At 54.4% G+C, this 10,440-nt stretch overlaps 1 protein-coding gene across 1 annotated transcript; it reads left to right on the forward strand.

Moving 5' to 3' along the window:
• The first annotated feature begins 3,392 nt into the window (after positions 1-3,392).
• METTL27 (methyltransferase like 27) lies at positions 3,393-9,099 on the forward strand. The gene is given in 7 exon segments (XM_037740252.1): positions 3,393-3,436; positions 3,763-3,889; positions 4,953-5,081; positions 5,597-5,732; positions 6,016-6,108; positions 8,727-8,847; positions 8,849-9,099. Coding segments are annotated over 6 exon segments (729 nt in total). The 5' UTR covers positions 3,393-3,436; positions 3,763-3,766; the 3' UTR covers positions 8,976-9,099.
• Positions 9,100-10,440: the final 1,341 nt, after the last annotated feature.

Below are 10,440 nucleotides of genomic sequence, written 5' to 3' on the forward strand. Positions count from 1 at the left end.
GGAAGGAAGGAAGGAAGGAAGGAAGGAAGGAAGGAAGGAAGGAAACCCCTTAATATTTAAACCACTTAGCAAAACTCTGTCGGAAGGAAGGAAGGGAGGGAGGGAGGGAGGGAGGGAGGAAGGAGGGAAGGAAGGAAGGAAGGAAGGAAGGAAGGAAGGAAGGAAGGAAACCCCTTAATATTTAAACCACTTAGCAAAACTCCGTCGGAAGGAAGGGAGGGAGGGAGGGAGGGGGAAGGAAGGGAGGAAGGAAGGAAACCCCTAATATTTAAACCACTTGGGGTTCGCTTTGTTGTGTGTTTTAGACAGGGTCTGCCCTGCTGCTCAGGCTAGAGTGCAGTGGCACATCCTAACTCACTGCAACTTCAACCTCCTGGGTTCAAGCGATCCACCTCAGCCTCCTGAGTAGCTGGAACCACAGGCACGTACTACCACACCCAGCTAATTTTTGAATTTTTTTGTAGAACTGGGGTCTTACTATGTTGCCCAGGCTGGTCTTAAACTCCTGGGCTTAAGCGATCCTCCAGCCTCAGCCTCCCAAAGTGCTGGGATTACAGGTGTGAGCCACTGCACCCAGCCGACGGATCCTTTTAATTCGTCTCCCACCCCAAACTACTTTCTCTTCCCCGACCCCCCCCAAGCTCACCCCTTCGCTTTGGCAGCAGCTGCACTTGGTGGAGGGAAAGCTTGATATTCACTGCCCTGAGTGAGAGGGTCATGTTCAGCAAAAGACATAGAAAAGGCTGCGAGGCTTCAAAAACGTAAGACTTGAGGGGATTGAAGAATTAGAGGAAGAAAAATAAAACTTGATGAGTCAGAGAAAGGCCTTCCAGCCGCAAAGCTAGAACAGGTTCCTGGAACAGGGAGGAGGACTGGAAAGGACTTGCAGTTTGAGATCTTTCAAAATATTTCAGGCACATCTCATACTTTTCCTGCTTCAAAAATTTCAGTCATTTTAATCAGTTGTTTCTCTAAGGAGCTCTGGTTCCTTTTAGCTCAGAATGCTTTTAAAAAAAAAAAAAAAAAAAAAAAAAGACAAATTCCTGCTGTGTCACCCGGGCTGGAGTGCAATCTCTTGATCTCGGCTCACTGTAACTCCACCTCCCAGATTCAAGCAATTCTCCTGTCTCAGCCTCCCGAGTAGCTGGATTACAGGTGCCCGCCACCATGCCCGGCTAATTTTTATACTTTTAGTAGAGACAGGGTTTCATCATGTTGGCCAGGCTGGTCTTGAACTCCTGGCCTCAGGTGACCCACTGGCTTCGACCTCCCAAAGTGCCAGAATTACACATGTGAGCCACCACACCTGACAAGAATGCATTTTTAGAACCAAGATCTGGAATCTTAGTGTGGTGATTGCTACTGAAGTGTTATGGTGTTTAGGTCATTTTGGCAGACAAAGCTGGGAAATTCACAAATACACACTCGTACATTTATGTCTATTTCTACATCTTTCCATGTATTTATGTCAAAACCCATGAGTTTAATGTCTCCCACTCTCTTCCAACACTACAGGGTTCATTCTACTCTTCACCCTGTAAGCCCAGAAATATGAGACAGATCTCAGTTAATTTAAAAAGTTTATTTTGCCAAGGTTGAGGACACAGGCCTATGACACAGTCTCAGGAGGTCCTGACCACATACGCCCAAGGGGGTCGGGGCACAGCTTGGTTTTATACATTTTAATAGACATGAGACATCAATCAATATATGTAAAAAGGACATTGGTTTCATCCAGAAAGGTGGGGACAACTCGAGGCAGGGAGGGGCTGCAAGTCATAGGAATGTGAGAGACAAACGGTCGCATTCTTTGAGTTTCTGAGAAGCTTTTCCCCTGTAATCCCAGCTACTCAGAAGGCTAAGGCAGGAGGTGGAGGTTGCAGTGAGCTGAGGTTGCGCCACTGCACTACAGCCTGGGCAACAGAGCGAGATTCCATCCCCCCCCCCAAAAAAAAATCTGGAAATGCAGTCCAGCAGGTCTCAGTCTTATTACACTCAGCCGCTATTCAAGATGGAGTTACTCTGGTTCAAATATCTCTGACACTTCCACCCCTAAACATCTCTAAAGTTCATCCACTCCTCTCCCCTGTCAATGACTTCTACCAAAGTCACGTAACCATTACCTCCCACCCCGACAGTTTGGACAGCCTGCCAAATTCTGCCTGCCCAAGCCCTTGATTCCTACACCGGTCCTCTAGACCAGTGCTTCTGAACCTTCAGCTGCCTAGAAATCCCCTGAAGAGTTTGTAGAAACACAGAAGCTCTGGGTCCCATCCCCAGCAATCTAATTCTGATTCAGAAGGTCCCAGGTAGACTGAGAATTTTTTCTTTTCTTTTCTTTTTTTTTAGATGGAGTCTCACTCTGTCTCCAGGCTGGAGTGCAGTGGCTCGAAGTCGGTTCACTGCAACCTCCGCCTCCCGCTGCTGCTCAATACAGTAGCCACTAGCCACAGGTGGCTATTTAACTTATTAAAATAAAATTTAACATTCCGTTCCTCAGTCACGCTGGCTACATTTCAAACACTCAACAGCAACACGTGCCTAGTGACTACCCTATGGAACAGCACGGATTATAGGACATTTACATCATCTCAAGAAGTTCTACCGGACACTGTGGCCTAGGCCTTGGCGAGTTTTACCGGACAGCATCGCCTAGACCCAAGACGTGTTCTAAAAAATGAAGGCTGGCCGGTTGTGGAGGCTCACACCTATAATCTCATCACTTTGGGAGGCCAAGGCGGGAGAATCGCTTGAGGCTAGGAGTTTAAGACCAGCCTGGACAACATTTTTTGTCTCTACAAAAACTACAAAAATTAAAAAAAAAAAAAAAAAATTAGCCTGGCAAGGTGGCGTGCATCTGTTGTTCCAGTTACTCGGGAGGCTGAGGCAAGAGGATGGCTTGAGTCCAAGAGTTCAAGCCTGCGAGATACGGTTGAGCCGCTGCACTGGAGCCTGGGCGACAGAGTGAGACCTTGTCTCATAAAACAAAACAAAACAAAATAAATAAATACAAATACAATATAAAAGAGAGGGTGAATCCTAGGCCCCTCTCCTGCCCGTAAGAATTCAGGGACTCCCCAGTGCCTACAAGCCTCATGCTTTTAGGAAGCATAAAGGACTTCGGGAGGCAGGAGGGCAATCGGAGTGGGACAGCGGAGGGGGAGGCCGGGGCCAGACCCGGGAGAAGCCCCTAAACCAGCACAGCAGGAAAATGTCTCAGCAGTCCCGGCTCTTCCCAGGCTGGAGGAAGGCCACAAGCCTTGAGCTCATTGGCTGACGGTAGAGGGCGGATTGCCAGAGCCTTCCTTTGATTGGCTAGTTTCTCTTAGCGGAAAGCCAATCGTTGCGGGCAGGCAGTGAGGGCGTGGCAGGCCTCGGCGTTCAGGCCCCGCCCCGAGTCCCGCTGCCCACCCACGCCAGGCGCGCTCCATTGGCGGTGAGTTCAGACTCAGGCCTCCTTCGAGACCCTTTCGCTCCGCATGTCGCCCACTTCCGACCCTCTCCCCGTCAGGGGGCGGGAAAGAGCAGGGCCTTCCTCCAACTACGGGGAGCCCCTCTCCCCCACCCTGCCCTTCCCCCAGCCCTGCAGCCCGAGTGTAAATGTCCAAACGCGCCCTCTCTGCGTTCCGTGTCCCCCTCTGGGGTAGGGGTCGGATTAGGGGTCGCGCTGGTGGCCTGGCAGCCTCCTCTGCGGTGGGAGGGGGAAAGGAGGGGTTGGGCGATTGAGGTGGACCTCAAGACAGGGCAGCCGTGACCCCGCAGGAGCATGGCCCAGGAGGAGGCTGGGAGCCTGCCCGAGGTGCTGGCACGTGTAGGGGCTGCTCATGGCATCCCCGACCTGGCCCAGAAGCTCCGCTTCTATGACCGCTGGGCTCCGGATTACGACCAGGTAAACCCATCTGGGTCCTTGCCTCCCCTAGACCAGCCTCCATTTCTCTACCTGTGGAGTGAGGAATCAGCCTTGAACCCCTGAGGCCTGGTTAAGAACCCTACGGTCCTGCCCCTTCCGGACCCGCCTCACAGCTCAGGATTGGCAGCCCCATCAGGGGCCAGCACTTCCCTGGGGGCTGCCTGGAGGAGGTGTTATTGAGAAGTCACTGTGGGGCCGGCTCGCAGGCTCACGCCTGTAATCCCAAGCCCTTTGGGAGGCCGAGGCGGGCAGATCACCTGAGGTCAGGAGTTTGAGGCCAACATGGTGAAACCCTGTCTCTACTAAAAATACCAAAATTAGCCAGGTGTGGTGGCGGGGGCCTGGTAATCCCAGCTACTTGGGAGGCCAATGCAGGAGAATGGCTTGAATCCAGGATGCGGAGCACCAGCGACAGAGGGAGACTCCATCTCAGTATAAGAAAAAAGAGTGGCTGGGTGTGGTGGCTCACACCTGTAATCCCAGCACTTTGGGAGGCGGAGGCAGGTGGATCACCTGAGGTCAGGAGTTCGAGACCAGCCTGGCCAGCATGGTGAAACCCCATCTCTACTAAAAGCACAAAAATTAGCCGGGCGTGGTGGTGCACACCTGTAGTCCCAGCTACTCAGGAGGCTGAGGCAGGAGAATCACTTGAACCTGGGAGGTGGAGGTTGCAGTGAGCCAAGATCACACCACTGACTCCAGCCTGGGCGAAAGACCAAGACTCCATCCCCCACGCACCACCACCCCCAAAAAATGGAGAGAGACAAGTCACTGTGGACTCAATAGAGAGAGCTGCCTTGACCAGGAGGGAAGGTCCCTGGAGGGCTGATCCACCATACAGTGGGCTGGCAGCTAACTCTCCAGTCCTGGCCCCTTAGCAAGGGGAACCACCTCATGCCTGGGCGTCCACTCATGGCAGCCCCAGCCAGTCTTCATCCCCCGACACACACAGCTTAACCTGGCAGATTCCGAGAGCACCCCACAAGGGAGATCCCCCAAACCCTGGGGCACCAGTGTTGTAGGCGAGGCACTCTTTCCCCAGGACGTGGCCACCCTGCAGTACCGTGCCCCCCGCCTTGCAGTGGACTGCCTCACACAAGCCTTTCCAGGCCTGCCCCACAGTGCCCTGATCCTGGACGTGGCCTGTGGCACAGGCCTAGTGGCTGCCGAGGTGAGGCTCTTCCAGATCCCCTGCCTGCTCCTTAGCCCCACACTTCCTCAAATCTCCCCTGCCTGTGGCCCCAGAACCCTCCCCCACACCTGACTCACCGTTCCAAATGCATGAGACGGGACCAGGCGCGGTGGCTCCCAACTATGATCCCAGCACTTTGTGGGGCTGAGGCAGGAGGATAGTTTGAGGCCAGCCTGGGCAACATAGCAAGACCCCTGTCCCTACAAACAAATTTAAAAATTAGCCAGGCAGGGTGGTGCAGGCCTGTAGTCCCAGCTACATGGGAGGCTGAGGTGGGAGGATTACTTGAGCCCAGAAGTTCAAGGCTGCAGTGAGCTATGATCACGCCACTGCACTCCAGTTTGGGCGACAGAGAGAGACCTTGTCTCAAAAAATTTAAAAAACAAACACATGGGCCACATTCAGTGCAGAGTCCACTGCCCTCCCAAGGTGCAGGGACCCAGCGGGGAAGCGGCAGGTGTGAACCGTGACTCAGTCTCCCAATCCCGCCCCAGCTGCAGGCCCGGGGCTTCCTCCAGCTGCATGGGGCGGATGGGAGCCCAGAGATGCTGAACCAGGCCCGGGCCCGAGGCCTCTATCAGCGCCTCAGCCTCTGCACCCTGGGCCAGGAGCCTCTGCCCAGCCCTGAAGGTACTTCCTCTCCCACCCCAACACCCCGAGGCCCACCCTCACAGAGCCCTTTCCCTTGCCTATCCTCCATCCCCCTCCCACACTGAACCCCCACCCCTCACTCAACCCTGCACCCCACGATCTGATTGCAGCCCAGGACTGGGCCATACTTATCCTCCAGGGGACCTGGGTCCTGCAGATGTGGGCAGTAGTTCTGTCCCTCCCCTAGGGTGCTCTGAGGCCACACCACAGACAAAGCACCTTCCGAGCATCGCACCATGTCCCCCCCCCCCCCCCCCCACAGGAACCTTTGACGCGGTGCTGATCGTCGGTGCTCTCAGTGATGGCCAGGTGCCCTGTAGTGCGATACCTGAGCTCCTACGTGTCACCAAGCCAGGTGAGGAGCAGCCCAGCCAAGCACCCTCCACCCCCGCCACCATACTCCTTCCCCTCTGCTCAGCACAGACACAGGCCCCAGAGCCCCTCAGGCCAAGCGAGGGGCAGCGTCCTGCCCAGGGTCACACACAGCCTAGCCTAACATCCAGCCACCAACAGTGAACCCAGGCAAACAGCGGGGCAGACAGGTGGCCAGCTCGGCTCTTATCCAAGGGCAACCAGGAGCAACTCCACCCTCCTGCAGCCTTCATTTCCCGGCCTGGGAGCCAGGTGTTATAATAGCACTGCAGTAAGAATCGGGTGACATCCTGTCTCTAAGACCTTTGCTTCGGTCCTGGCCCACAGTGAGGTCTCGGTTCTGTTCCCTCCTCTCCCTGCTTCCTCACTCATTCATGGATTGCCTTCGGGCATCTCATTCTCTTTCCTGGTCTCAGTTTCCTCATCTGGGAAATGGGGCTGCTCTGGGGAGATGATTGCTGTGGGCACTTTGTAAACTGCACAGTGTGCTGCTGTGGAAGCAGGTGTATCTCCATCTCCTGCTGTGTTCTTGCTCGGCTCTGTGCTTCCCTCTGCTCTGGGCAGAAGGCTCAGACCCTGCCCTCTGGGCCTTGATCTCAAACCCACTGTGGCCCGGGAAGGAGCCAGAGAGGACAGGGCCTGGTTGAAGGTGGATCCACAAAAGTCGTGAGTGATCATTGCTCCGAGAATTTATTTATTTAATTTGAGACAGAGTCTCACTCTGTCCCCGAGGCTGGAGTGCAGTGGCGAAATCTCGGCTCACTGCAACATTCACCTCCCAGGTTCGAGCGATTCTCCTGCGTCAGGCTCCCAAGTAGCTGGAATTACAGGAGTCCACCACCATGCCCGGACATTTTTTGTATTTTTAGTAGAGACAGGGTTTCACCATTTTGGCCAGTCTGGTCTTGAGCTCCTGACCTCAAGTGATCTGCCCGCCTTGGACTCCCAAAGTGCTGGGATTACAGGCGTGAGCCCCTGTGCACGGCCCTACTCCAAGAATTTAGAGAGGCATTTCAGAGACCAGGTGAGGAATCCACGTCGCGCCCAGCCTAAGACAGAAAGGAGAGGGGCTGAGCGTGAGAACCAGGAGGCGCTGGCTGGCTGCAGAACAGGAAATCGGAGAGGTGAAAACGCTTCCTCTCCCTCCCCTCTCTGCGCCCCCTGCCAGGCCCAGCAGAGGCTGTGGCTAAGCCTGGGCAGGTCTGGGCAGGCATCGGCCTCCGGGGAGTCTTGAAGGCTGACAAATGCAGGGACACGGATGGGGTCAGCTGGAAAGGTCAAAGTTGGGCCCAGGAAGACAGGAACTTTGTACTGCGTGAAGCAGCCAGGACCAGACTTCCTAGCCCAACGTGTGCCTGCTAAGCCCTTCAGCCGGCCAAGCCCCGTTGCCTGCCCATGGGGGACAGTCTCCCCTGCTCCAGAGCCTCTCCTCTCACCGTGCTCCCTTCTACCAGCAGCGCCCTGCTTCTCCTTACTCCCTCCTCCAGGAAGCCTTCCCAGACCAGTCATTGGGTCTTCCCCATCTCTCTTTCTCAGTGTACCTGAGGCCACCCTGGGCACACTATAGGTGCCTGGACCTGAGGTGACAAGGCCATTTAGCCAGCACTTACTGTAGGCCACTTTACCACACACCAGCCTTCCTGTGATATAAGGTAGTCATCCTCTCCCTGCCAGGTGGGAAACTGAGGCCCAGAGAGGTGAAGGGGCTAGCCCAAGATGCAAAGCACACGTGGGGGCTTTCTTCCTGTCCATTCAGACAGTCAGGTCCTACGGCAGAGGCGTGGGTGAGTGGAGAGGAGGGTGTCTTCTCAGTCCAGGAGATGAAGTTAAGAATTCCCTGCCAGGCACGGTAGTACACACCTATAATCCCAGCACTTTGGGAGGCCAAGGCAGGAGGATCACTTGAGCCCAGGAGTTCAAGAGCAGCCTGGGCAACATAGCAAGACCCCATCTCTACAAAAAAAATTTTTTTAATTAGCCAGGCATGGTGGTGAGCACCTGTGGTCCCAGCTACTCAGGAGGCTGAGGTGGGAGGAGTGCTTGAGCCCAGGAGTTGAAGGCTACAGTGAGCTATGGTTATGCCACCACACTCCAGCCTGGGAAATAGGGTGAGATCCTCTCTCAAGAAAGAAAAAAAAAAGGGCTGGGCATGGTGGCTCATGCCTGTAATCCAAGCACTTTGGGAGGCTGAGGCAGACAGATCACCTGAGGCCAGGAGTTCAAGACCAGCCTGGCCAACGTGGCAAAACTCCATCTCTACTAGAAATACAAAATAGCCACGCATGATGGTGCGTGCCTGTAATCCCAGCTGCTCGGGAGGCTGAGGCAGGAAAATTGCTTGAACCTGGGAGGCAGAGGTTGCAGTGAGCTGAGAGCGTGCCACTGCACTCCAGCCTGGGTGACAGAGCAAGACTTGGTCTCAAAAAAAAAAAAAAGAAAAAGAAAAAAAAAAGGAATTCCTGATGTAAAAGACACAGAAAGACTGCCCTGGGAAGGAAGCTGGAAGAATTTCTTACCTTGAAGGGACAACCCTCACCAGCAGAGATGGCCCGGGACTGTGGCTCCTGCCCCTCCCCCACCTCACCTGCCCCTCTCCCCCAGGTGGGCTGGTGTGTCTGACCACCAGAACCAACTCGTCTAATCTTCAATACAAGGAGGCTCTGGAGGCCACCTTGGACAGCTTGGAGCAGGCTGGGGCGTGGGAGCACCTGGTGGCCCTGCCTGTGGACCGCTGGGAGCTGGCTACCTCCGAGCTGGAGGTGGTACCTGGCACCTCTGCCAAGGATGGCTTCATCTCCAGCATCGTCTACCTGTACCGAAAGCAGAAGGCAACCCAGGCTGAGGAAGTGAGATCCAGCCCCTAGCCCCCAGCTGTCCCCTGATTCTATGTGGCCTTAGCTGGGCCCTTCTGCTGGGCCTCCTCTGCCTCCCTTGTAAAATGGGACCGCCAAACCAACCCTGCCCCTCAGAAATGCCCTGCCTATTAAATGAGCTCCCAGAAGGGGCAAAAGGACTCACAGCTCTGCAGTTCTCTAGCCCCAGAAAACAGTGACATCAGGCAGGGCGCGGTGGCTCACACCTGTAATCTCAGCATTTTGGGAGGCCAAGGCGGGCGGATCACCTGAGGTCGGAAGTTCCAGACCAGCCTGACCAACATGGAGAAACCCCGTCCCTACTTTAAAAAATACAAAATCAGCCTGGCATGGTAGTGGCGCATGCCTGTAATCCCAGCTACTCAGGAGGCTGAGGCAGGAGGATTTCTTGAACCCGGGAAGTAGAGGTTGCAGTGAACCGAGATCACACCATTGCACTCCAGCCTGGGCAACAAGAGCAAAACTCCATCTCAAAAAAAAAAAAAGAGTGACATCAGTTCCTGTGGGTTCCAGAGTCAAGAAATGGCAGGTTGTGGTGGCTGAAGCCTGTAATCCCAACACTTTGGGAGGCCAACGCAGGAGGATTACTTGAGATCAGGAGTTCGAGACCAGGCTGGGCAACATAGTGAGACCCCCCCCATCTCAAAGAAAAATTATAAAAATTAGCACTTTGGGAGGCCGAGGCGGGAGGATCACTTGAGGTCAAGAGTTCAAGACCAGCCTGGCCAACATGGTAAAACACTGTTTCTACTAAAAACACAAAAATTAGTTGGGCATGGTAGCACATGCCTGTAATTCCAGCTTTACGGGGAGACTTACAGGAGAATTGCTTGAACCCAGTGGGGGTGGAGGTTGCAGTGAGCTGAGTTCATGCCACTGGGTGACAGAGCAGGACTCTCAAAAAAAAAAAAAAAGAAATTGTAAAAATTGGCCAGGTGCCATGGGTGCATGCCTGTAGTCCCAGCTACTCAGGAGGCTGAGGCGGGAGGATTGCTTGAGCCTGGAGGTCATGGAAGTGGTTACGGTGAGCTTTGATCATGCCACTGCACTCCAGCCTGGGGACAAGACCCTGACTGTAAAAAAAGAAAAGAGGCCTGGCTCAGTGGCTCGCGCCTGTAATCCCAGGACTTTGGGAGGACGAGGAGGGGAGATGACAAGGTCAGGAGTTTGAGACCAGCCTTACCAACATGATGAAACCCCATCTCTACTAAAAATACAAAAATTAGCCAGGCATGGTGGCGGATGCCTGTAATCCCAGCTACTCGGAAGGCTGAGGCAGAAGAATCGCTTGAACCTGGGGGGCGGAGGTTGCAGCGAGCCAAGATCGTGCCACTGCACTCTGGCCTGAATGGCAGAGCAAAAACTCTCTAAAAAAAAAAAAAAGTGACAGAGAAAAAAAGAAGTGACAGAGAGCCCATGAGCCCTCCCGAGCCCTCCCTGAG

The sequence above is a fragment of the Cebus imitator genome, unplaced genomic scaffold (genome assembly GCF_001604975.1).
Source record: "Cebus imitator isolate Cc_AM_T3 unplaced genomic scaffold, Cebus_imitator-1.0 Scaffold82, whole genome shotgun sequence".
Classification (NCBI taxonomy): domain Eukaryota; kingdom Metazoa; phylum Chordata; class Mammalia; order Primates; family Cebidae; genus Cebus; species Cebus imitator.